Source organism: Topomyia yanbarensis, unplaced genomic scaffold, assembly GCF_030247195.1.
Source record: "Topomyia yanbarensis strain Yona2022 unplaced genomic scaffold, ASM3024719v1 HiC_scaffold_146, whole genome shotgun sequence".
In the NCBI taxonomy this organism is placed as follows: domain Eukaryota; kingdom Metazoa; phylum Arthropoda; class Insecta; order Diptera; family Culicidae; genus Topomyia; species Topomyia yanbarensis.
In genome coordinates, this window is record NW_026683323.1 from 12,997 (window position 1) to 40,864 (window position 27,868).

Below are 27,868 nucleotides of genomic sequence, written 5' to 3' on the forward strand. Positions count from 1 at the left end.
CATTATTGAATTTGTTTTGGTTATCCAAATAAATAGGTCGTACATTCAATTTTACGAGATGTTTGAGCCATGAGTGCGTTAAGGTTTATGACAATCAGGTAAATGTTCCGTTCGCAATAATAAACTTTGGGCGAAAGCTATTTGGGTAATGCTGCAGATCCCATCAATTAAAAAGAAAGGATATTTCTTCAAACTAGTGTATAACCATTTCGAAATCCTACTTGACATACTATCGGAACGATTTTCGTTTATTTCCAGCCATCGCATTCTCGCCCACCTGTTCATTTCTCCTTACTACTTTAGTTTGTAACTGTTGTTGCTTCACTATCCTATTAATGCTACCGGGCGGGAGTCTGTGCCTTGATGGGTCATAATAAGCGGGTGGTGGTAGGTTCAGGAATCAATCCGGGGTTAGATACCGCTGCTGTTCTATCATTATCTAGTTCTTTTGACAGGCGTTATATTACTATTAGCAGAGATTTACGTTCGTTATAACAGGGATTCTAGTGTTTTCTATCATATCGATTTAGTTGCTTTTGGTTTATGCATTCAAATGCCGAATCGTCGCGCTCTACCACCAATATTCTACTGATGCTACGGTTTGTTTTCTGTGATTTAATCAACTACAGATCTGCATGATCCCTAACTGTATACGCTTTTCTAGAAAAGTAGTTGAACATAATTTGCAGATTTCTTAGCAGGTTAGTGTTTTGTTAAAGTTTTTCTGCATGCTACAATTTGGCATTCTTTGGGGGGTAGTTGATGAAATGAGCTTGATTTATTGATATCATAGTAAGTATAATGGAACGAGCAGTTTATTATAGGAATTGAGTGTTGTTCGTGTAATAAAGGAGTTAAAACTGTGATACAATCTAAAGTAACAGATAATTGAATCTAAAATAAAACAAAAAAATGGGAATAGTGATTAAATCAACAGTGTACTGAATGGTGATCGTTTTTCTTTAAGTAAATGGTGCATTTGTTCTAACTTTATGATTTAAAAACGTACATCGGTTGTAAAGCTAAGAAGGGGCTAATCAAATGTACAGACAAACCGCTTCGGCGGTTATTATACGGGAACTTTTTACACGGGATCTTCAAAGGATAAAATTAATAGACATAGAGTACATAGACCTAGACATAAAAAACAAAATTTCCATTTTTTGTGAATCAGGTATCTTACAAGCGGGTCGTGCTTGCATCGCTAGGTTTCAGCCGTTACAACTTAAACAATAGTTAACTATAGTTCTCTCATCTACTCGTTAAATGATTTTGCCTTCGACAAAGGATAAATAAAACCAATACTACCGCTCTCATCTGTGTTTTGCTACTAGTTTCGCTCGTTCTGCTACTGATGAATTTCAGTTTAAATAGAGGGATCACAATGTTTTTGAACGTATATAATTTAAGTCTAGATTTGTTGTGTTTCACTTGCAGATCATTCGTTTCGACGACTCTAGATTATATTCGAGGAAAATTTCTCGAATGTTCCCTGATCGATGGTTTCCCTTCGCCGGGGTAACGTGCCGCTAGCCGTGAACGGAGCGGGATCAGTGCAGCCTAAACTGGTCAGCAATTCCACCAGTGCGGCCGTCGTTTCCACATTGACGTGGTGCGGAGTATTGCTAGCTTGACGTGCCGCGGCCAGCGAGTTGGCCGCTTTGGCGTACGTCAAACAGGATCGGCCCTCGTGGTCGATGTGCTTCAGGTTAGCGTGGTGCTGTAAGGTAAGACTCGTTAGCATGCTGTTTGATTTACTTTTAGAGTTTGGGAAACCTACCCAGATTAACAGCTGCGAAATCGCTAGGTTACCAATGGCGCAGGCTAGGTGCAGCGGCGTTCGCAGATCCCTGCTGCTGACGGTCGAGTTGATATGCTCCTGGGAAGCATTCGCCAACAGGATGATGATGGCTTTCATATCCGATCGGACCACTGCTTCGCGCAGTTGTTGACCGATCGCTGGCGATGGGTTGAAGGCGGGTAGGAATTCTTTAGCCTCATACTTGTTGCGGATCCAAGCTTCCTTTTCCTCTCGGGAACTGGCGGGGGTGGGCTTCACCCGTCCGCGGGTGTTCGACTCCCAGACTGAGTTCGCTAAGCTGTTGCCGATGGCGAGCATCACGCTGAGATGACCGGGACTATGAAAGAGAAATTATTATTGATCTGATACGTTCCACCTGAGTCTAATAAATAGTCTTTGTAGACTACAACATATTTTCAAAATCAGTCGAAATAAAAACCAAAAATACTTACGGCCATTCATCCAGTCCAAGTGACCGCACTTTACTGATATGCGAACCGAGATTTCGATGTACTCCGGAACACTCGATGCACATCAGAACTCCCAGATTTAAACTAGCCCATTCAGGATCTATAAAAGCAAATCCGATTAGTGTCATAGAAACATTTTTTTTTGATAGAAACACTCACTTGGCGAATCACAATCTACGCAGTACCCATTACCCGGAACGCGGCTTCGAATCGACTGCATCGAAGCGATATCACTCGGGTTCAGCGGTTTAGATTTCGACGATTCAATGCCCTGCAATGACTTGAAGATCTCCTGTTCAATCACCGATACCCATTCGTCCCGTTCCTCCGAGTTAGAAGCCTCAAAGTGCCACTGCTTGTTATCTAATGACACGATGTAGAACTCGAACCCGTCGGAGTCTGTAAAAATTTAAATTGTTAATTTTTCTGCATTGTTTCACATTTTCAAGATTCGAACTTACCCTCATACTCATTGTTCTTCCCCACGCCGCTGCTCTTCATCCGCCGATGTCGCTTCTTCACATTCGGCGTCTGAGCATCCAACTTGCTAGTATTGCCATCCGATCCGATGAAACTTTGCGAATTGCTGTTACTGATAACGATTCCCTCATCGCCGCTCGTTTGCGAGTTAGACTTGACCGGTTCCCGCAGGGTATCGAACGCAGTCAAAAGCACTTTCTCCGTCAGCTTTCGATCCTTAGCCAGGGACAAACCACCGATGCCTTCCGTCAGCCCGTTACTGTTGCTGCTACCACCCTGGGATCCACTCGTAGGTCCACTTGATTTGCCATTCATTGCTGCTGGGGGTGGCAGATTCGCTCCCGTCAGGGCACTGTTGGTGATGATCGACTTTGAGCCACGAGGTTTTTGGCCCGGGACCTTCACGGTAACATATTGCAGGGACACCTCCTTTCCATGAACATCATCCATGTAATCGTGCAGCGATGGATGATAAGTTAACCGTCCATCGTCACAGAGTGTCACGTATTTCTTTTTCCATTCCTTGTTCAGCGATTTGCTGCTTCGTTTGTACAAATATCCTTGCTTGATGGGAATCGCTCGACCACTTCCAAGTTCACCATTCTTAATTTTGTCCTGTTGCTCCTTCTTTGACGACGAAGGAATAAAAAGATTCGATCTTCGCCGACTTTTCCGTGAAGTGGTTGGCGTTGAAGTTGGTGTTGGAAGTTCCTTATCCTTTCCGGCACCATTGCTTCCTCCTCCTGAATCTTTACCCGGAATTAATCCCAGTGGTTGCAAACTGTCACAAGACACGGGCTGAGCTGGTGGTATAAACTTAGCAATGTTATTATTCTCATTGGTCAATGCCAACAGTGTCTGCTGGGAAGTTCCGTGGGAGATTGTACCCCACTTTAGCGGAGGGTGCGACTCTCGCTGGGCAATAAGATGACCCGTCTCGCTGGCCAGCATTTCCGAGCTAAGCTTAATCGGAATGTGGTGACTTGAAGCGGAGAGAACGTGGTGCCGATGGGGAAGCGTCATATTGCCCTGTTGGTTTTGTTGCTGCTGCTGTTGTTGTTGGTGTGGGTTGTTGTGGTGGCTTGGTGAGGAACTACTTAACGTTAAACCACTTGCCGGACTTCCAGTTGAAGACGAAAAGCCATTCGTTGGGCTAGGAACGGACGCATGAAAACTGGCCACACCAAGCCGGGTGCCTTGTGGCGTCGTTGGTCTCGAATTGGTTGGTGTGATGTTCGAACCGGTTGATAGACGCTGCTGGACAATCTTCTGACAGGCTGAAAGTAAAGAAAGCTCTGATTAGTATATTATTTAACCTAAAATATCATGCATTATTACAATATCTTCGATAGAAAGGCATTTCCGATGGCAAAAATACTCGATCCAAACACTGAAAACATAACCAAACAAAGCGCAGCAAAGTACAATCAGGTTTCTTCTCCTTTCCTCAATTCAATGTACGCAAAAAGGAACAGCTTTTACTTGCCTCTGATGCTGCTGCTGCTTCTACGTTCTACGAAATTATACACGGTCGGTTGTTTTGTTTATGTGCATCGTTCCCCCACTTATGTACCAGATTTTCCTTCATTCATTTTTATTTATTTATTCGTGTGCTTTGCGCAAGGGTTGCTGTTGTTTAACGGGACCGTCGCCAGAGGGACGTCTGCGTGCGCTGTTTGCATGTATGCGAGACGTAGGCATCAAAGGTATAAGGATGAAAGCCCAAAGCGACCAAAATCAGCAAGGACCCGCCTTTCATTTTGCGCTATTTTTGCTGAACGGTATGAGTCCCTGCTAGTGAGGGTGCAAACCGAAAAGCTTACTGAATCCTATAAGATTTAACATGGGCAAAAGTTATACGAGTTTCAGCCATTGCACTTTCTAACCCAGACGATGAAAATGGTGTAGGAATTGTTTCGTGAATTGGTAATATCATTCAATTAATTTTGTGTGATAATACGAGATAGAGTAATAGAATTATTGAGAAAAAAAACCTTTTATTAGCCAGTTCACTTTACTGTTTCTTAGCTTGCAGCAGACTTTCTATCGCTCCTCTGAGTGTAGTATAGGTCTCCTGGCCAACTATCTTAGTATTTACAGCTTGTTAGAAGGAGCACATAGGGAACAAAGCACAGAAAAGCGATTGCGTCTGGTAACTGGTACAAGTGAGCTTCGAAACTTTATGCACAGTTGAAAACTGTGCAGTTCGATTGGTTTCTCTTTTGAGCTTGTACAGCTGATATATTTGACGAAGAATATATGATGTTATATCAACGTTGTAGTTAACTTTATAGATATAGATAGTGTAGGGAATTTAATTTAATGCAATCCTGCAATATCACCTTCATCTCTTTTGATCCAGTTTTTTTCATTGAAGTAAAATTATTGGAACTGAATACTTGTATTTAAATTTTTGAATCCATGGTGTTGATGCCAAACAGTAAAATGAAATAAATGATTATTTTTTCGAAACCCCTGGAAATGTTGAAAACTATGAACTTCTTCAGATTCGAAAATATCCTTTCAACTGCATGTATAAACACTCAAATATAATGTTAAAACTAAAAAGTTTCTTTTATCGCCGAAAACGACTTAAAATATTCTACACAATAAATGTAGTGCCAAGCTAATGACATTAAACACTACTGTTTTGTGTTTAAACTAATACATGGCTTAATTCTAGTAATGTTATTAGAAATCTAAAACTTAATCAGAGATAAGTTTTGAGCCGCGTCGGCTAGAGCGAAAGAAAAAATTAAAACCGATGCCATTCAGTCATTTTTGAATGACTCGACTTACCTCTGGCTTATTAGACTCTTATGAAATTCTAATTTAACTCACCAATAGAAATAATGGAAAATGTTTACATGGCTTCCAGTTATTCCAGTGGGTCATTGGGACAGTTAGGGTACAAATAACACCAACTTCCTTTCACGTAAACGTTTACCTGATTAAACGTTATCAATTTAGCAACAATTAATTAAATTTGCCTAGTATGATTATAGATATTACACACCATTCAAATTTGAACCAAAAAAAAATCATTCAGCTATGTTTCTAAGGTAGGTAGTAGAAACTGGTTCGAAAATAGTCTAACCCAATTTTTTAAATTTTGATTTGTAATTTTCTGTTTTATTAGTTACGAAAATCTGTTAGTACAGGACTGTATATCAGGTCAAGGATACAGGCCCGTAGCATGCGGTTGGCCGGGGTGGCCACCGTGGGGCGCAAAAATGTGTTTTATCAAACAAGTGAGTCATATCATAAGTGTGTCATTTCCAAGCACTTTCTAAATTAATGTTTGAAAGTCGAACTGAAAAAGAAAGTCGACATAAACACCAAAGGTCGCAAAACTGAGATTCCACCGAGGGCATCAGAAGAGTTCGCTACGGTGCCGGGAGGATCTCCGCAATATCACAAAATTTCCGGTGCCCTACTAGTCCTACACTTAGTTGAATCACTGGATGAAATGTTGAGCCATTTGGGATTTTTGGTGTTCCTGGAAGAGATGAAAACTGCTTGTTTGATCTCAGATTTTTAAGCTGGTTTCTTCGACTTCGACGTCAGCGCTTCCTCAAGTTATGATATTTTGTGTCTCTTAAAAGACAAATTGTACCCTTTACAAGGAGTTTTATCCGCCTATAGTTTTTATGGGCAGTAACACATGGGGAACGTCATAGCCACACTTTTCCCGAGCATGGTTTGTGGTAGTGAGTGGGGAAGCTCTCTTTAATATTTCTCTAAAAAAGTGGTTAGAGAGTCCTTTAACCTTCCGGCAGTCGCGCGAGTGCACTGAGCACACGATGGTCTGAAAATCTAGCGAAATCGTCTTAGGACACCGGCGGCTGCTCGGTCAGTGGGCCATAAGCGCGACTTCCGGAGGGTTAAGGGATATCGTCTCCACGATTCTTTGCGCACTTGCCACATCGGTCCTTATTGCTATAAGGCCCATTTTCTTGTGTTTAGTGCAAACCATCTCGAAGGAGCGTCTGCCTTTTCGGCTGTTTGTACCGTGGAGGAGTGTCCCGTTTTAATTAGCCAAGCAAGTCACCGGATACGAGCTTGAAGAGACACAGAATTTTGTCCCGTCCTGTGCGATTGCCATTCAAAATCTTCACTCAGTGGAGAAAGAGGACCAGCAAACGGCCAAGCCCTTCATCACACGCATGACCAACTCGAATCGGTGACCACATTGTCGATCTCAACTATGTGGATGGACATGTAGACGACGTAGTACTTCATTAAACATCTGCCGTCAGTAATGCCATTTACTTCATTTGGACAGGATATCACATTTCGACATATTTGCCACGACTGAATATTGGTTTCGAGATTAAGCCACCTTTAAATACGTAGTGTCAACTGTTTTCACCAACGTTGTTGTATGATAGAGGCAGCTTAAATTTTCTAATGAATCGTCTGCTCAGTGAACTAATCTACACGCACGTCTTTCGGAAAACATGCTCCATCGGTTGCCTTCAAACACCTGACTTAGAATGATATTACAGACAAATCTGCAGTGAACTTATCTTGTTTAATTTAGTAACACTTTAGTTTCTCTGTTAGAGAACCTGATATCGACTGATAATTTTAATTTTTTGCATAACAATCGGAAAATTTTCTCAAAATAGGTTTGCGTGTTTTATTGTAAAAGTCCTACATACTTTGAAAATAAAATCTGTTCAGATTTTGAAGAAATAATATACCTGGAGGACGTCTACAAGGGACGCTGATATCTTTAGTTGCTTTATAAATAAAGCAAAAATAAATAATAAATGTAAGTACCATTTCTAAGCACACAATTGAATATTGTTCGAAAGACGAACAGAAAATCAAAGCCAATGTTAACACTGAAGGGGCACTAAATTGAGACTCCGCCAAGGGCTACAGAAGTCCACGCTACGGTTCTGAAAGGATATAATCATAATTATAGCCTAATCCCGATCAGAAGGAAATAACACAATTATAACTCATGCTGATATTTTGTTACGAAAAAAATCCTATCAAATTTTGTTATAAAGTAGAAACCGTTAGGTGTTAAAGTAACAAAAATTCTAACAAAAAATTCTCTACGAATATCACATTTATAACAAACGTTGATAGCAATATAACACGATCATAACAACGTGAGATAGCATAATTAAACCCAATATAGCGTGTATTACTTATTGTATAACATCAACGATTTTAGCGTGCGCGTCTAAAAATAGAATACGAGAAAAATAAAGCATACATTAGGGCACTTTTTGCTTGGGAGCAAAAAGCTTCATGCAGCAAAAGCTTTTATAGCATTGCCAAATGATTGCATACATGCTGGCTGATTTTTATAGTGATTATATGGACACGCAGATTATTATTTGTCGATATTGCCGCTTTGAACCTGGGTATTCCGAGTTTGATGGGAAAGTTTCCTGTATGAACCAACGACGTTGTTTTCGACTGATGTTTAATGTTAGCATAATATTCCACGCATCTGTCAAGGGCAAAACGATTATAGATGCAGAAGATGTTTCCAGAACGCACACATTGAACTTTGCCAAAGCCTAAGGACTGTTTGTTTTCCTTGTATAATACGCTTTGTTTTCATACAGTTTTGCTCACGACTACAACTGCCTATATTACGACAGACTGAATAGCTTTATAATATCTTTTCAGATTAGGAAAGTGGGGCTATTTTTAGAATCTAAATAGTGCGCTTCGGCGTTTCTCTTGCACGTTAACCTGATTTACACGATTTTTAGAAATAATGTCGATGCGATATGGTAACATTTAGCGGATAATTTACCTACATTATTTTACGGAGAATACGACAAATGTTACTTATGATTCCGAATAGATTCAATGAAACAAATACAGAGTTTTGAGGCTTGCATTTTGAGATTTCAAGTAAAGTCGCTTTTGGGGTTTTGTTATTAGCATTTTTAGTATGGGGAAGATTAAGTAAACCAGTACAATTATCTCACATCTAATAAATTCGCAGAAATACAATTTTTTACAATAGTTCAATCTGTCAACTGAGAATATTATAACAGATAATCATAAAATTTGAGAAATTGTTGAGGATTCTTCGTTGTTATGAATTTTAGAATATTTCATGTTTTCTAAAATACATTTTCTTTTCTAAATTTTATTTAGTTTTAAGGAGTAAATTATTCAATACTTTGTTTACATTAAAGTTTTAAGCTATTTCAAGCACTATCTAAAACACATATTTAAATTGTAACAGCAAACAATAATACCAGCTGGGATGCGTATTTATTCAGAGATTTCTAGGCCATTTTGAAATATTGATAGCTTTATGCAGCATACTCACAAATATTAATCTTTCAACAATTTGAACAGGTCGTATTATTCCTTTTTTTAACTTTCTACATAATGAATCAAGTATCTTGATTATTACGAAAATTTGTTAGTTCGATGTTTTTTTAAGACGAACGAAGCACCATCGAATACAACAGAAACGTTAGTACATATGCGCATTCAAAGGAATTGTCAGTTCATTGTAAATGTCAAACTGTCTTAGGTGGAATGAAAAGATACAACAATCTCAAACTCAAAAATTTTTATGTGGGAGTTTAAATAAAAAAAATACTTTGGTAATTCGGAGAACGCACAAAATCAGATACCCACAAACTGGACATGTTTCGGTTGTTTATGAAAACCCCGCATAAATTGGAGAAATCGGACTGAAGATCCTCGTAGATCCTCAAAATTCATAACGGTATTGTGGAAATCAGTATATATCAAACAGTTTTTTGAGTTCTGAAAATTCGTTTTCGCAATATGCACAATTAATTAAAATTATTTATAGAATCATTTGACTAAACCATAACAAATAGTTTTAAAAATGCTTTTTTATTTTAATCCGCGTTTCTTTATTTCATTTGGTGTGCTTGATACTTCCTGCATCTTTTTTAAAATAAGTTTTATGCGAAAATTATATTCTTTAGAATACTGCCCATGATCGCATATCAGTCCCATAAAGATAGGAAATCCCATAGAAAACGGGACAACTATGCGATCATGGGTAGAATAGCTTTTGATAATTTTGCGATTCCAAAACTTTTTGAATAAAAGTTTCAACATTGAAATCATAAGTCACATATTCGAAGTTGCGTGTCAGATGAGTGTCTCAGAAAATAGGTAATCTCTTAATCAAAATGCAACCAAGTGGGTTAAACACCTTATTTTCAAGTTTTCCGACCACTTGCATCTAAAACTTATCTATTCTCAAAATCGTGGAGCTTTGAATGTCCATGTGGAAAACGCAAATAAAAGGAAATCAATAAAAACTTCAAAAATTTGCTTTAAAAAGTTGAATAAATACGCATAAAAGGAGGTTTCAGCGTATTAGCAAAAAGACGGTCATTTATGTAATATAACAATCATTCACAGTTGATCGATTGGTTTGTTTATTGGGGCTTTAACCAACTAGTCATTTGCCCGCTTTACAGTGTACAGTTAGCGTTCAAAGATAATTGTGAAAGAATATGTAATATATTATAACATCATTGTTATATGCGTACATTAAAATCATATTAGCAGTTCAATGATATCACCAGAAGATATAATCTTGATATAAGTTTGCTTGCCTTGCTGATAGGGATATCACAAAAATAACACAGTGAGTAATAAACATCAACATGAGATATAAATTTGATAGCTTTCTGTTATGTCGTTCTGATCGGGATAGCTATCTAACTACTTTTTTCAGAGACAACCTATTGCAATGACCTTTAAAGGTCTTTTGGGGTGCACTGAGGTCAGTTCCCGACATCCTCGGGGATCTCAAATTCTGGACAATAACTGTTTCGTCCGGTGCCTAACAATATAGGTATCAAACTTCATGATTTTCTATGACAAACTTTAAAATAGTTATTGGAGGTTTTGCAAAAATCTGCTATCTATCGTGCACAGTGTTGTGCACGATCCAGGGGGAGGGTCTTGGGGGTTCGGACCTAACTGCTGTCAAAACTTTTGTTTGAAGCCAGTTTCGAACCTCGGTTATGCGCCACTGAACTGGAAACCGGGTTGGGTTCTACGTTGAACGTGCGAGCGCCGGTTCATGGTGCCGCGTTGCATCTATTTTGTGCATTGGCAACTTCGTGGTTCTTTGAAGGAGTGGGGAACGGGATTTCGCGTACAACTGTTTTGTAGTTTGCAAGGAAGCTGCAATCCGTTTTGCCTTTTTAACATGTCGGAGGGTGAAGTAAGACACTCCCATGTCTTCTTAAACTTAAAAGAAATTCTATATATATAGAATATCATCATCATCTTTCACAACTGTAATTCTTTCAACTATCTCATTTTTTACACTTATCTAGTACTCAGTATAACCAATAATTAGCATAACAATAAATAAATCGCGCGCGGTAATGATTGTTTAGAACCGGCACTTTATTGTTGCAATTCAAGATTAGTAACAGTTCCTCTTACTACGATACCACTCTACTACTTAGATTCGGAATTTTATTCAAACGATCGCCGGGAAAACTTTACACAGACACGGCAGAATACACAAAACATTCGCAGCGTGATGAAAAGTTGAACGATATCGATTTATTAAAATATAAGCAATACTCCTCATAGACGGCTATCCGGAGTTTAATTTGCATATTTAACCAATCGCATTAATGCAACAAATGATAAATCTCCCAAATTCTCGGCAGCCGGCTGCCCAGAGCAATTTTCACATGATAACGCTACCGGCACACTTACTAACAAATATCCCCTTCCCGTGATACATGTGGAGATGCAGAGGATTCCTCGGTCTCTAGCAGCAACATGTATCGGACTAACATTCCTTCCTTCCCCAGAAGATCTGCATTCGGACGTGGCCGGCGTCGGTATTGATCAGCATGCAAGGATCAATATAGATTGTACAATGTGGCTCATCGTGCTATTCCCAAGCATGTTGTTCCAATCAACATTTTACAATCTCAATTGGTTCTGGTCAATAACGGAGTAGCAACCACGGGCGATCTCTTATGCTTATGCTTATGCTTATGCTTATTGTAAGAAACCGGTCTACATCTGATTGACGACTTGAAATAAATAAATAAATAAATAAATTGAGACTCCGCCAAGGGCTACAGAAGTCCACGCTACGGTTCTGAAAGGATATAATCATAATTATAGCCTAATGGCTATCTAACTACTTTTTTCAGAGACAACCTGTTGCAATGACCTTTAAAGGTCTTTTGGGGTGCACTGTCCATCTTGAGGTCAGTTCCCGACATCCTCGGGGATCTCAAATTCTGGACAATTACTGTTTCGTCCGGCGCCTAACAATATAGGTATCAAACTTCATGATTTTCTATGACAAACTTTAAAATAGTTATTGGAGGTTTTGCAAAAATCTGCTATCTATCGTGCACTGTGTCGTGCACGATCCAGGGGGAGGGTCTTGGGGGTCCGGACCCCCGCCCCGTCCGTATTCACTTGAGACAGAAACTAAGTCAGTTTTGGACCTAACTGCTGTCAAACTTTTTGTTTGAAGCCAGTTTCGAACCTCGGTTATGCGCCACTGAACTGAAAACCGGGTTGGGTTCTACCCTGAAATATATTTTCACACCGCCGCTATTTGCGAGAACCCAACTCAGTTCCATTAAAAACGTTTGTTTGAAGCAACTAACCTGTGTTAGTTTCTAGGTTTTCAATCGAAAACGACATTAAACTCGGAAATGCGACAGATTGACGGGTTGGACCCTGTCTCAGTTTTGTTTCAAGCGGGAGTGACATTAGTGAAGATCGGCTGGGATCTGTGGTCGTATGCTGGTTTTCTTTTATAGGTTCGGTTTGCGTACAATTCTCGATTTATATTTTTTTCTCTTTTGATAGTTTTTCTTCCTTAAAAATATTTGAAAAATGAATTTTAACCCTTTATAAGGCCCAGAGTTTGGGGCTATTAATGGATTTTATATTAATAGAAACACGGTTCACACACACACACATTTATTTCGTAATAAAAACTGTTTTGAAAATATATTTGGTACCACCCGTTAGAAAACGTCAGTCTTCGTAATGCTTGATGTATTTCCAACGAGATTGGTGAAAATATAAAGAAAAATCGAGCTGGATCGGAAATTCAAAAAGAAATTAAGGTTAATTAATTACTGGTTATTACCTGATTAACAGTTTATTCGTTTCATTTTTTTCTTTGCAATTTTTACCACTCATAAACCAAATTTAGTTGTAGTTATTTTTACAAATTTGCATCACCAACTTATAGGGTCTAGAGATTTTTTTTCAAAATCCAGATAATTTTACAGGTAATCTTTGATACAACGTACCCTCGATATAACGTACCCTCGATATGGCGTCATTCGATATAACGTACATTTTTCCTCGATATAACGTACATATTTTTTAATTTATTTTCAGGTCCAAATTTATCTTCAATTACGCATGTATTCCATATTTTAAGAATTCAGTATGTTATACACAATCTTAAAACGTACTAATTGGGCTTCTAATGAGCATATTAGGAATTGGCTACTTCATTGAAGGTTACGAGAGCGAATTTTTTTCAATTTCATTTGCGTGTGATCGTGATTTATTAAAACCAACCATTTATCTCAATAAATAACCCAATATCAGTAGGGGAGCCCGAGGCTAGTTGGCGGTTGGGGTAAGTTGGCGGAATCCCTTTTTCTCCGTTTCTATTAGACATATAGCACTGCCTCTCGTTATGTACCTCAAGTTATGTGAAACCCATTATCCAATGTGTTTTGGTTGCAAAACATTTTGTATTGTGGAAGTTCTGGACGATATTGTGTTTTCGAGCATACCTAGTAAATTTCCTAAATTTTAAACACTGTATTATTTAGGGTGATGGCGGTGCTGCTCGCGGGGCAAGTTTGCGGTACTATTTACAATGCAAAAAATTTTATTTCTGGAACTCACTCCAAAGTAAGAAAATCTTTTTCTTGTGTATCTTGTCAATGCAGGAACCATTTACTTCGGCTATTCACCTGAAGAATTTCGAAAATTTGCTATTGCTTGCTATGAAAATTTGCTATGGAGTACGCGTCAATGTCAATATTCCGGGATATTGAGACTGAAATATAATAGCAAATGTCGATTAATATACAGTTTTCTTGAAAAGACATTCAGCATGTTCCAAAAGGACCCATGAAGTATTTGATTCTCCATTTGATTGTTTATTTTATGGTGTATCTATACATATCGCCAACTTACCCCGGGGCCGGGGTAAGTTGGCGGTTTTTCCGCGTCACATATTTTTGTCTCTAAAAATGGAGACAATGCATCAAACATTTTAATAAAATTCAGAGATGTTGCCAACAGTCTGCCCTTCCATGCCACGTGTTCTATTTTGCAAAATCTACGTACATCAAAGCGGTAAAAAATGAAAACTGAAAACACAGCCAACTAGCCCCGGTCTCCCCTAAGTTCTAACTGAAAACTAAAATTGATAATATTTGTGTGACCATTGTTGGTTGGTTTCGGGACTGCGGAATCTGATTCTCTGGGCCGAATGACAACGTTTAAGTTCCACGGCATGCTATGCCCCAAAAAGAATGAGAGGTCATATTTGTAGTTACACGGACAACTGTGCACGCTTCACGGCCGGTTTGGGGTATTTAGGAAATCGGTTAGCGGACTGAAATATATCTTCAGAAATTTTTGAATCGTAGATACAAGTGGATCTTTATACTCTATTCTAATGATTAAAGTTCATAAATTGCTTTTATTGTATGAGGCGCAGACGGTGGGAATATTAAAATCACTTTACAAGCCCAGACAAAATAATAATTAATGATTTAATAATTAGGAAAGGAGTCAGAATAGAGAATATTTTCGGAGGTAGAGATAGCGTAGTTGGTAACTCGATTGCCTTATACGCAGCTCACCTAGGTTCAATTCCCAACCCAGCACATAGTGTTAGAGATTTTTCTAAAGAGATTACTCTAACCCAACAAAGAGGCGAATGACCCTAAGGTTAAAACCTCTAAAATCAAAATAAAAAAAGAATATTTTCAATAAATTTAATTCATATAAGCAAAAAAAATGATTATGGCATCTTTTTTATGGATCTACTATAATTTTCTTATTAGAAAAGTTGTTTCGCACTGCTAGGTAGGTAAGATTTTCAAAATTAGTTACGCGTTATCAAAATTCTACAAAATAAAGTACCACGAACAACAATTCTTTGACCATTTTGCATGCTTCAATATAACGTACAATTCGATATAATGTACAATTTTTAAACCGAGATGTACGTTATATCGAAGTTTACCTGTATTAGTTTACTGAACTCAAAAGAGATAAAGTTGATTCCCGATCATTTTTATCACATGCAAGATGAGTTAAACTACCTATAGGCAACATGATAATCATTAGTATGCAATCTACGAATAGCACCGTGCTTCGCAACTCAACGCGATTTTTTTCAAATCTGCTATCGTGGGATAAATTCCAGGTATCCCTCGGGTATCCCAAGTAGTTGTCATACACTAAACTATACGAATAATACCAATATGGGTATCAAACTTCATGATTTGCAGTCATTGTAAGTGATCTAGAAAATATCGGTTGTCATGGGCTCATTTCCGGATATCCCCAGGGGAACCGTAGTACTAGCCCAATACTATTGATATCCAGAGATCGTTCAGATTCTTGGATTTTTTCTCTTCGGCGTGTTTTCCACGTCTTTCCATAGAATTAGATTTAGGTCTGGGTGGTGGGCAGATCATGGAAGGACATTAACCATCTGATCAAAAAGCCACTATTTAACGAACCGAAATGTATGCTTAGGGTTGTTTTCATGCATAAATGTTCACCACATAGACCGGTATATGGCTCCATATGATCCTACAATATTTGCTTGTACTGATGCTGATCCATTCTGCGATCACAATTCACGATTAGCCCCATACCATGCCATGAAGAAACATGCACATTACAACCGCCATCGTGTTGTACTAATTTTATGCTACTAAAACTGAGGATTGTGATGCCTCTTTGCTGAAAAATTACTGTCCGACCCAAATCGATTGAATATCGACTCATCGCCTCAAAAAACATTTCTTTAAAAAAGAAGCAGACTTATTTCCGTCCAACTTAACAAAGTTTACTTTAGCTGTCGTATTGTTTTTAGAAATAAGTGGTTTATGTAGGGTTACCAAATGGACTGAGAGAAAATTAAGGACATCCCTGCCCAATGTTATGCCACTTATGTCACTTGAGCCAGAGTTCTGAAAAAAACTGTCGGAATTCTGGCTAATTTTCCAGCGGTTGAACTGGGACGTTGAATCTCAATCGAGACAAATTAGAATGGTGTAGTGCTAGGGGCAGATCACTTGTGATGCATTTTTAAAAATCAGCGAAATTAAATGTATTTATTTCCATCAAAATAAAAATTCATAATGTATTTTGCGTTGCGTGCAATGTTTTTGCGTTGCGTGCAATATTGTTTGCGTTGCGTGTAAGACGTCAAAACCCTACAGAAAAACTAGCCCTACATTTAACAAAACCAGAGACAAAACATTGAACAAAGTGGATCAGCGTAGAACGTTTGTTAAACAAACTTTTTTGCGAGGCAGTGCAAAGCTGATGCAAAACAGGAAATTGAATGCATTTTTTTTTCAATTTGATGCAAATTTGTTATACATTCTTAGAGTGATCTGCCCCTAGGTGTAGTGCCAATACCGAACGAAGATACCACTTTGGCCAAACCTCATATTGAGCTATCCAACAAATTGTGGTTATTTCTGAGTAAAACAAATTTTGGTTGCCATGAGTCGCAGAGAATAGGCATTAACAAAAAAATCGCTGGAAGGAATTGAAATTGATTCTCTTTGAATAAAGTTGATCTGAATAATTTAATACAGGGTGATTCGTCATTACGTTTTTTAATCTAGCAAAAAAATTGAAAAATGAAGTAAATCGCGAATTGTTTATTTGTCAATCGAAAGAACATTTTTTGCCATTTATTGTTTGAAAACAATTTCTTTTAAATGTTGACCATGTTGGCGTTTCAGGTAGTCCATTCGACTGGTCCAATTTTTGATGACAAATTCGACTATTTCAAGTGGTATCTGGCTAATTACTCGAGTAGTATTGGTTTCCAATGATTGGGGATGTCACCGCCGCTATGTTTTCCTCACTGCGTGCTGGATGTGGTCGATTTGTTCGCTAATCATCCAATAACGAGAGCTACAACTCTTACTTTTTATTGTATGGCGAATAGTTGAGTAATTTGGACGATTATGTCGACCTTATGGTCGGAGCGCACTAAACACTAAACGCTGATAGTTGAATAATTTGGAGATGGTGAGCCAGTGTAAGTCGTTCCATTATGAAATGGCAAACAATACTAAACTATAATAGCATGACAGTTTGCATTTAGTACCCGTTAACAACTAGAAAATGCCCTGTTAAAAAGCTTCATGTTGAACCACCCAAGGTTTGAGACTAAAATTAAGGACATTTGAAGTAAAATAAGGACGCTTTCCAAAAACCTCGAAAATAAGGACATGTCCTTTAAAATAAGGACGGTTGGTAACCCTAGGTTTATGTTGTGCAATAAGGGCGATCAAATGCTCCTCAGATGTCATATTCGTATGGTTTTGCTGCCCACTGACACGCTATGAGTTCGTTCAACGATGTTTTTGATTTTAGCCGACGAAAGTGATTGATTTTTTTTGGTTCCATGGTGATAAGATGATCTTCAGTAAATGTCGTTTATCGTGAAGGGGGATTATATTTCAGGGAATTGGTTGTAATCTGTTGCTCAAAATGTTTTATTGCATTATATAGCCGCTTCCTGGAACGCCCGATGGATTCTGAAAGTTATTTCACGAGTTATTTTTATTTTCGTTATTTTTCAAGTGGAAAATAAATTTTCTGGGTTCACCCTCCCATCAAAGATAATATTCGGATAATATTCACAAATATAGTATTGTAAAGCTTACTTTTTATGAATACACAAGGTTTGTTTTATATTTTTCGTTTATCCAGGAAATAGACACAAAAAAACTTCAAGTGTGCTAATTCGGTGTCCACACTTTTTCAACCACAAAACGCGTGTTTCCTCAGAGCGACAGTTACAACCAGAATATAGCAGCACTTACTAATTCAACTACAAGAAGGATATGTAGACTGCACGCATACAAGGCGTTTGAAGCTGTGAAATAACTATAACTCGCTCCACACGTGCTGAAATATATGTAAATGTGCTAATTCTCTGTCCATCACTGTATGTGACCGCAATAACCAATCTGCAACTCCGGAACCAAGGGTTAGATTTGACTGAACTTTGATAACAGTCAATGGAAGTACTTTCATTTGAAATCAAGTTTGTAGAAATCGGTCACGAATTTGCTGAGAAATAGGTGTGGCATTATCTTGGGGACCATTCATAAATTACGTAACGCAAAAATTGCCCAAAATTGACCCCCCCCTCCCCCTATGTAACAAATTGTCACAAATTTTTCCATCCTGTTACGTAACAAATTCCAAGAAAAAATTTTTTTTTCTTCGATGAAAACATGTTACGTAACGATCTAGTTAACACCCCCTCCCCCCTATGTCACAACTTGTCACAACTTGTCGTACCCCCTCCCCCCCCTAAAAGCGTTACGTAATTTATGAATGGTCCCTTGGAAGTTGGGACATCAAGAACCGTCGTAGGTGGCCAATGTGGTGAAAGTTACTTAGATTGTTCCACACATTTAATTATGTGTTGCATCATTTGGACATCATGGTGGAATCAGTTTATATGGAAATTTACCGTGTGACAAACGGCTGTTCGGCCATCTATGGAAGCTGCCCTACAATGTCAGCTTCTTTCTCCGAACAGTCTAGATAAGTGTCTCCTTAGCCAATTTAGCTTGAGCAAACGACTTGTTTTGAAACTGTCCGACGTTTTGACCGTGTTTGGCGGCCTTTTTCAAGGTAAATTTAATTGGCGGAAAATTCCCTTGAAAAAGACAGGCAAACATGGTCGAAACGTCGAACAGTTTTAAATACAATTGACTGAGAAAGCCGAAAATATTCATGGAAATTCCAGTTCCAATCCATACAATACTCAAAGATAACTTCAATGGGTCTTTTCACGAAGAAGCGAATAAAAACCGGGGTTCGTCCCTTGCAGTTTTTGATTCTGAGCTACTGGGTGCAGATCAAATCAAATACGTTGGAGTTATAATGGGTTCCAAACTGAACTGATCTGCTCACATTGAATTCAGAGTTCAAAAAGCGTACATAGCCTTCGAACAGTACAGACGAACTGGGACCTGGGATCTCAAACCCCAATACATGTATTGGATTTACACGACAATTGTACTTCCAATACTGTCACACGGATGCCTTGTGTGATGGTAGAGGGGAGAGGTGATGACGGTCCAGTCAAAGCTAAACCATCTACAAAGAATGGCGCTCATGGCGTGGACTGTTGCTTTCACCACAAATTCGACTGCTGCTCTTGAGGCACTTCAAAATATCAAACTTTTACACATACACCTCAAACAAGAAGCACTATCATGTGCATACAGACTAAAAATTCCTGGGCTTTGGAGCAGTAACCATGTTGATCTTGCTACCAGTCATACACGACTGTTGTCACAAATGGTTACATGGGGTGAAAATATTCTTGCTCCCAGCGGTATTACAATCACATGTAGTTTTCCTTACAGGACATTCCTTGTGAAGATCCCCTCTCGAGAGGAGTGGTTGTCTGGCTACATGGAGAGACGACAACAAACGCAAGTGGTCTGTTACACTGACGGTTCTCTGATGGAGGGACTGGTGTCTACTGTCTTGAAATGAGATTAGAACAATCCTACTCACTAGATAGATACTGTACTGTAGTCCAAGCTGAACTAAGTCCAAACTAGTGATCGCTTTCCAAACCCAAATCGAAGAACTAAGCATTGTCAACACTATCTACCTTGTTTGGCTGGCTGGACATTCCGGTATTACTAGAAATGATTGGGCTGACGAATTGGTCAGGGCAGGTTCAGCGATTGACTTGGTTCTGAGTCCGCCTTGCCAATTTTGACAAGTTGGATAAGAGAAAAAAATACGGTCAAGCGCTTCGTCCAAACACCGCAATTGGGTCATTGAATGAGAAAAAAATTATTATTCGTAATTATTACTTACATCGATAAAGCTGATTTTCGTGATTGCAACAATGTTTTTTTTCCAACTCAGAAAACGTGAAAATAATATTAAATTTTAAAATAAAGAAATATGTAGACAGTCTGGATTTGACACTATAGGAAGGATTTGACATATCGAATTTGACGACAAATGATGCCCTGTCAGAAAAAATTAGGGCATGTTTTCTCGGTTTTCCCGGAGGGTTATTTTTATTTGACATGAACCAAATCCATTGCATATAGTTTTTTTTTTCATTTTGGGTCTTGTCCTGATAGGCCAGATGTAAACAACCGCAGTTTTCCTATATATGGTTGCCAAGTTTACATAAAATTTATTTTAAAAAACAAAAAAATCGTTTTCACGTATTACAACGAATTTTTTTTTGAAATAATATTATATTATGCATATTAGACCTAAAATTTATCGAATGGAACCGAAAACTATATATAGCTTAATGACCCAATTGTTGGAGAAATCTACTAACGTGTTCCCAAACAAAGGCGTGCCCAGTGATTTCGAAAAATCTTCTACATTTTTCGAAGCTCCGTTAGGGCTATGCTTTAACCGGCCACTGCAAACTTAATTATCACATGGCAACTATTCTGCGCGCTGAGTTTTGACGTAGGACTTACGTCTTTCTTTACTATACTGGGTGTCATTTCAAAATTTTCAAAACGGATGCGTTACGTACACTTTGAACTCTAATAACTTTTCTCCTACTCAAGGAATTACTAATTTTGTTTCATAAATCGAAAGGAAAACGTTCAACGCTTGCTATTGATACCTTGTTTGCTATGTAAAACTTGTTTAAAAAGTTCAAAAACTACTTTTAATGCGAATCAACATTAATGCTAAAACCTATAAATATGGGTGTCACAGTTTTTCTTAAAGCCAGACGTGTGTAAGCCACAGAGCAGAACACACGTACGTGTGCTGCTCAACGAGAAGCTGCATTTTGACCACCAACCAAATCATAGCTACTGCCTTATCGCTGCCAACCAAGAACAGTCGTCGCCCTGCGTGAAATTCATTGCTCTCAGAAGTGGACAGAGTTACTAATTCGCAAGCTGCTCTTCCAGTGCCTGGTCCGTGAGATTGCACAGAATTTCAAAACCTACTCTTCCGGAGCTCAGCCGTAATGGCCCTTTAAGAAGCCAGCGAGGCCTGCCTGGTTAGTTTGTTGGAAAATACCAATCTGTGCGCTATCCATGCCAAGCGAATAATCATCATGCCGAGCGGGAAACGGCGAAATAATATTCACAACAAACGGTCCTTATTAGGACCACAAAATCGTTCTCAGAAGAATTACAATTGAAATTTCCATTTCGTGCTTTGGAAAATAACTTCCCTCTTATCGGGTTAGTTATTTTCTATAATAATATCCGAAAAATGTGCGATAAAACCAATAAACTGACCAATTGGACGGAAGCAATAAAATACCTACAACAATTTGAGTCAGAAAAGTGATATTAACGGAAAAATGCTTCGATCGTTTCTAAGTGTTTGGCAGCTGAAGTTGCCGATTTGTTTTCCAACGTCAATTATTTGCGCTGTGCTGTACGGAACAGATTTTTGCGCGATTTGTTGGGAAATAATTAAAACAATTGTGTAGTAGATTCCGTAGATTTTACCGTAAATTTTGATAGAAATGATTTTGTAAAAGCATTAATTAGCCGTGCTTTGAATGGTGGTTTTTGCAAATCTTTCTAGAACATTAGTGAATGTGGAATGATGAAAATATTTTCATTTGTCGCACAAAGGGATGGACTACCATCTGCACTAAGAAGTTTATAAAAGAGATCGCATTCCGATATACAATGCTCATTCGATGTGAGCTGCGAAAGGGGAATGTTCGTGTATGTACGCAGCAGATGCGAATTCGGGCAAGGTTCGAATCGTTAGCAAGGATTCTCGTCTGGTATCACCAAACATAGTTATCTACAAACCGTTCTTTTTAGGATGAAAACATAATGGAGAAAGAATTGAATTAGAAAGTCTGGTATCACCAAAAATAGTTATCTGCAAACCGTTCTTATTAGGATGAAAATATAATGGAGAAAGAATTTATTTAGAAAGCTCCTTTTAATAACTTGGATTGAGTTACTGAGGATACTTTATCAATGACACATATAAACCAATGTTTATCGAATTAATCTACAATGCAAATCTTTCTAGAACATTAGTGAATGTGGCAACCCTGCTACTAAGCGAATGCCACGCCAAAACGAATGATGAAAATATTTTCATTTGTCGCACAAAGGGATGGACTACCATCTGCACTAAGAAGTTTATAAAAGAGATCGCATTCCGATATGCAATGCTCATTCGATGTGAGCTGCGAAAGGGGAATGTTCGTGTATGTACGCAGCAGAAGCGAATTCGGGCAAGGTTCGAATCGTTAGCAAGGATTCTCGTCTGGTATCACCAAACATAGTTATCTACAAACCGTTCTTTTTAGGATGAAAACATAATGGAGAAAGAATTGAATTAGAAAGTTCCATTTAATAAGTTTGCGCCTGTCAATTCTTGTGTACATTTACCAGTGATTCATATAAGCAAATGTTTATCAAATTAATCTACAAAAACCGAAAGTTTTTGCAAGTCCTAGAAAATCAGTGAATGTGGCAATCTCATTCGACATGAAATTTCCAGTAAACATTCATTCAAAAAGTGCATTGGCTCAAATTATCCATGAATGTCATATGATATGCCCAAGTTTAGTCCTACGTCAACACCGCGGTTACGTCCCGGACATTACCCACTCCTAGTTTTTTTCAAGTGATCTTTGCGATTTCGAGATTTCGTCCGTCCGTACATAGATAACATTACCTACCCCTTGTTTTATGCGGAGTACTCGGAAGTAACATTGTTTTACTGAAATGATTACCGAGCGGGATACTATCCAAATCCTCAAGAAAATTTTACTGAACCCGGTGAATCAAACTTAATGTATAAATTTAACCGTTGGAGATACAAACAGAATTTTAGTAATAGGATATGCATACGAATAGTATTACGTCAACACCGCGGTTATGTCCCGACATTACCCACCCCTAGTTTTCTCTGCAAAATCGTCTCCTAGCTAGTCGGCTGTACCCAAACAGTGTCGTGTAGCAACAAATGTATCAAATTTTGTTTTCATTTTGCTCTTCTTCCATGTGCTTCAAAGAGATTTATTTATGTTTTGATTTTTTTGGCAAAGCATCAACTTGAATACTTAATTTCGGCATTTGATTGGATCATCAAATATTTCTCACTGAGAGACAAGTATTCAATCCTACATTTAATTCCACAGTTATTACGTCAATAATCCAAATAAGTATAAATACTGCCCCAAAATCTAATGTCGTTTTCTGGAATTAAAATTGAATTACTTTCGAAGCTAACTTAGCTGTACACAATTGTTTGAAAGCAGATTCGAGCAAAGGTGCGTCATTGAATTATTTCTTGTTCAAGATTTTGCTTGAACCCAGTTAAAACAAACCAAGCCATTACAAGAAGAGACAAAGTAAACATATCTTAAATTTAGACAAGCAAATTGTCATTGTTTATAGTTATAATCATCAACTGTGGTCGACCCTTGGAATCAAATGCCAAAACTCATCGGAAAGCCTTTGAATCGACACCTTCTTCCGTAACTTACCATCCTGAAAGACTCGTTCCACGTTCAGCCCGTAGGTGGCACATGTTTCATAGTACGAGCACCGCTTCAGATCCAGCGCCAGTTTTCGCGCCCGCGCATCATCGATGACTCGTGGTGACCGCTCGCTAATGGCATCTGAAAAATCCAAAAAATAAGGGTATTAAACTTTCCTAAATAAACTGATAACTGAGTACAACTCTATCATACCTTGCGTCCCGACCAGGATGATCGGTATTTCGGCACTGTTGCGGTAGTGTGACATTTTGGTGTAGTACGTATACACGGCGTTGAAGCTTGATTCGTTTTCCAGACTGAACACAAAGATGACCGCGTCGACCCAGGCGGCAAACTGTAAGCGAAAAAAAAAGAAGTGAGGTTAAGTTTTTGATACTGTTACTGTTTTTTTTGCTCGAAATAATAGTCAGCTATTAAGGCGTCACCGTAATTGATTTGTCACGGTGGGACGATTAATCATAAACACACATACGTGTATGTCACAAACCAGCAGAAGAAATCCTTTTTTCGAAAATATGAACCCGAAATCGATTCAGGTTTCCACCCCATTGTTGTTTTGCCGTTGTTTTTTTCTATTTCGAAAATACAAGGGGGAAGTACATTAAATCAAATTCTGCACATTATTAACTAAATGACATCCTAGCATGCTTCGAGAGGGATCCGTTTCATGTGTTTCTTTTTTTTCGAAAAAAAAAAGGTTCCTTTTCTTGTTGGAAGAAGAAAGTTTTGATTGATATCGAAGTGTGTATGATTGATCCAAGGATGTTGGAAAACCGTTACAAAAATAAACTTATAAATAAACTGCTGATTTGGGATAAACTTTCGTCGTTCTTCTATTCAATGGTAGTTTTCGAGACGGTTCATCAAGCGCCGAGGGGCGACCGCCTGCGGATTAGAACAAATATGTAAAGAGAAACGAGAAAAACAAAAGACCAAGGTTAGGTTAATTTTTGACATCTGCAAACAGGGGAGAAATCAGCCTTTACGCGTTTGAACGTGAAACAAAACAGAAAAAAACACTGGCAGCAAGTCGGTGTCCATTTAATTAAATATTATTTTTACCCATTAATATGAATGGGGGGAAAACGATGAAAAAAGAGACTGTTCAGTGAAACTGCGAGTGACACATAAAATCACGATTCAAGGGCAACTGCAGATTTTTTGTCGTGTCATTCGTAGATACAACTCACATTGAACCACATTTAACAGCTGTGCAATGCAGAAGAGAAAATTTTAGCAACCGAGGGGTATGTCGATGGTGCAGAACTCTCGAAGCGAACACGATGGTATGGTCAGTCACTAGTTTGTGTGTATTTTTCGTTCAGCTTAACAACTATAGGATAGCACTACAATGGTAGTCTAAAGGAAACGTGAAATTTTAGCCAGAACCACTAGCTCTCACAAATGGTTTTCGCAGTCCGTAAATCATCGCCCGGACTCGGTCGTTTGTTCTACACCCTGCTGATGCTGGTCGGTTGGGCCACGACGCGTCTGCTTTCGCGCGTCGTAAATCACCGGATTCGGTACCGAAAACAAAGAAACAAAAACAGTTCGAGGGCGATACTCACTCGGTATAGAGATGTTACAATCGAGCGAAAAAATAGCAAATCGTTCTTTTTTGGTAAAAATAACCTCAAAACAAATAACACAAATCATTTCGGCACAGGCAAACTGTCGGCTGGCGATGATTTACTGACCCTGGCAGTCAATTGTTCCGATAATGGCAGCAATTTGTGTCGATTTTCGGACCATAATTGCCTCAAAACAAGTTCTGAAATGGTAACAAACTTTACCTTTGATGCAGAATGATTTTCCTCCCAGATTTATACACAAATAGCACGAACTTCACTTTCGTAAGCATTGAACTTGACTGCAGCAGCGGAAGTCAAGTCTAGCCACCACTCAGTCTTGGCGGTAGCTCTGTAGTGTGTCGTTTATTTGCATAGAGCGCAGGCGCCTCTGCACCTGCAAACGAAGTTACACCATCCCCCTTTCAGACAGAAGCAGGTGGCAAAGTAGCAATTGTGTGCATGCACACGCACTTGTCCTGTCACTGGTGTTTCTAAACGGGAAAAAGCTTGCGTTCTTGCAATAGCAAGATGGTACTTTCAACTTGCAACGCCTGAGAGGTAGACTGCCGTAAGGACACGTCGATTGTTTCTCCGGTGCTGCCTGACTGCATGCCGTCCTCCGTCTGTATCTTAGAAGTCTACATAAGGAGAATCGTTTGAAGTAGCTCATTACCGGGAAAGCACGGTTGCTGTAACTGATGTGAATAGTAGCGAGTGATTACTTGGACTTAGCTTTGCCGTGTGGTGGTAACATTTTGTGCTACTATTTTGTGCGACTCTAGACTATTTTCAAGCAGGATAGGACTTCTTCAGTTGCAGACATCTTTTGAACTAAAATCAGGCAGCATTTATCATAAGTGTGTGAATATATAAATTTCACTCCGAGGATTGGTTCGAGCAAAAGTAAATCGACTGAAAGAGTTATTTCTAGAGTTTTCTTCAAATATACGTAGCTAACAATGAAAGATTGTCCTTGTTTACTTTCGACTTTTGTAAATAATTCAGTAATTCACGTTTAGTACTGAACTCTTCGCACAAACAATCATCGTTCAATCGGTACTAGAAATTGGAAAATTTTGTAAACAAAAAGCGTTGTTGGATACGTCAATTTGAAAAAGTACGCGAGATTTGCGGTTTATCTGTCAAAAAGGCGGGGAAAATTCTGATTGCTTTCTCCTTACTGCACCGTCTAACCGTGGACCCACATGCTTCTCATTCGACTAGCGAACGATGAATGAAGCACTCATCACAAAGATGTATGCGGGACTTTTAAAACTTCTCAACATTCAATTAGGTCTCTTAGATGCATAATATTGACTACACTGTCTATTTCAGATTATCAAATTTTGGGTTTTCCGCGTCAATTTTGAATGTGACAGTACATACTTCGAAAATTTAATAGAAAATTGGTTAACGTTTTTCCAACTGATTAGCATAACATAACATAACAGTACAATGAAAGCTACTGACGTTCAAAAACATTCCTTCCCATTTCTTCCGAAAATTTTAAAGCACGCTCTGTATTGAAAAGTAAGTCGTAGTCATGACAAAATAATATGAAAAACTTAGATCAGATTCTCCAAAAGTTGCTAGTAATGATTGCTGTCTTTTGAACCGTAACCAACTTCCGCCTATGAATGGTTTAGAGGTTGTTAATAAAGGGTGTCCCACATCAAATTGCATCACGAAAAAAAAACGCTGTATAAAATAACCCAATAGCTGTTTTCTCTGCAAAATTTGGGTAGAAGTAGTTTAGAGTGTATTGTTTACAATATATTTTTATCGCTGTCAGTTTTTCGAAAATTGGAATGAATAGCGCAACCGGAAAGCAACGTCGCGATTGATTTTGCGCAAGTACCTGGAAAATCTTCAACTTTCGCATCGGGACATCGGAAAACAATACGGAATCGTGCAGTCAACGGCGAGTCGTGTGATCAAACGTTACTACCAAACTCTGAGCATCGAACGGAAGGAGAAACCCGGTGAGCATGCATGTTCTATTAGTGATCAGGATCACAAGCGTGTAGTGAAAACGTTTAAGCGGAATCCCATTCCTCCGACAGGGATGTGACCAAAAAGTTTAACCTGTCCAAGTTTTCCATTCAGAGAGCCAAGGACCGAGAGGGACTGCATACGTACAAAGTGTAGAAGGCTCCAAATTGTGACGCATTGCAAAATACGGTGGGAAAGTTACGGACTCGGAAACAGTACACCCAGATTCTGACGAAGCCCTATTGTCTCATTATGGATGATGAGACTTATGTCAAGGCGGACTTCCGGCGGCTTCCGGGGCTACTGTTCTTCACCGCCCAGTACAAGTTTGGAGTTCCGGAAGAAGTAGAAACTTTCCAAGTTTGTCAATGAACACATGATTTGGCAAGCGATCTGCTCATGTGGCAAACAGAGTGGGCCGTACGTGACTACCGAGACAGTACGACTGATCTACTTCAAAGAGTATCCACAGAAGCGTATGCTTCTTCTGTTGAAGTAACACAAGGGCCCTACGATCTTCTGGCCGGATCTAGCTTCGTTACACTATTCATGGAGTTGTCTTGGAGTGGTATGAAGCAAACGGGGTCACTTTCGTACCCAAGGACAGGAACCCCCTCCCCCCCCCCCACGCACCGGAACTAAGGCCCGTCAAAAAATATTGGGAAAATTTGAATCAGGAACTAAGCAAAAGGAGGTCAAATCTGAGGAAGACATGAAGAAAATATTTCATTACAGAAGAAACTGCAGCCAGTTGTTGTACAGAACCTAATGA

General features: G+C 38.8%; 1 protein-coding gene across 3 annotated transcripts in view; it reads right to left on the bottom strand.

Annotated features, from left to right (window-relative positions):
- Positions 1 to 221: 221 nt before the first annotated feature.
- The window catches only part of LOC131694772 (centaurin-gamma-1A-like), a 53,008-nt gene continuing 25,361 nt past the window's right edge, over positions 222 to 27,868 (bottom strand). The window contains exons 1-8 of one of the 3 annotated variants that reach the window (XM_058983271.1): positions 25,327 to 25,405; positions 23,726 to 23,867; positions 23,519 to 23,653; positions 2,733 to 4,028; positions 2,431 to 2,670; positions 2,254 to 2,371; positions 1,781 to 2,138; positions 222 to 1,720 (exon numbers count right to left, since the gene is read on the bottom strand). In XM_058983271.1, the coding sequence (XP_058839254.1) occupies positions 1,457 to 1,720; positions 1,781 to 2,138; positions 2,254 to 2,371; positions 2,431 to 2,670; positions 2,733 to 4,028; positions 23,519 to 23,653; positions 23,726 to 23,780 (2,466 nt within the window). In that variant the 5' untranslated portion in view covers positions 23,781 to 23,867; positions 25,327 to 25,405 and the 3' untranslated portion in view covers positions 222 to 1,456. Of the gene's footprint in view, positions 1,721 to 1,780; positions 2,139 to 2,253; positions 2,372 to 2,430; positions 2,671 to 2,732; positions 4,029 to 4,089; positions 4,212 to 23,518; positions 23,654 to 23,725; positions 23,868 to 25,326; positions 25,406 to 27,868 lie in introns of those variants that run through there. The other 2 variants (XM_058983273.1, XM_058983272.1) reach the window with 2 other exon arrangements.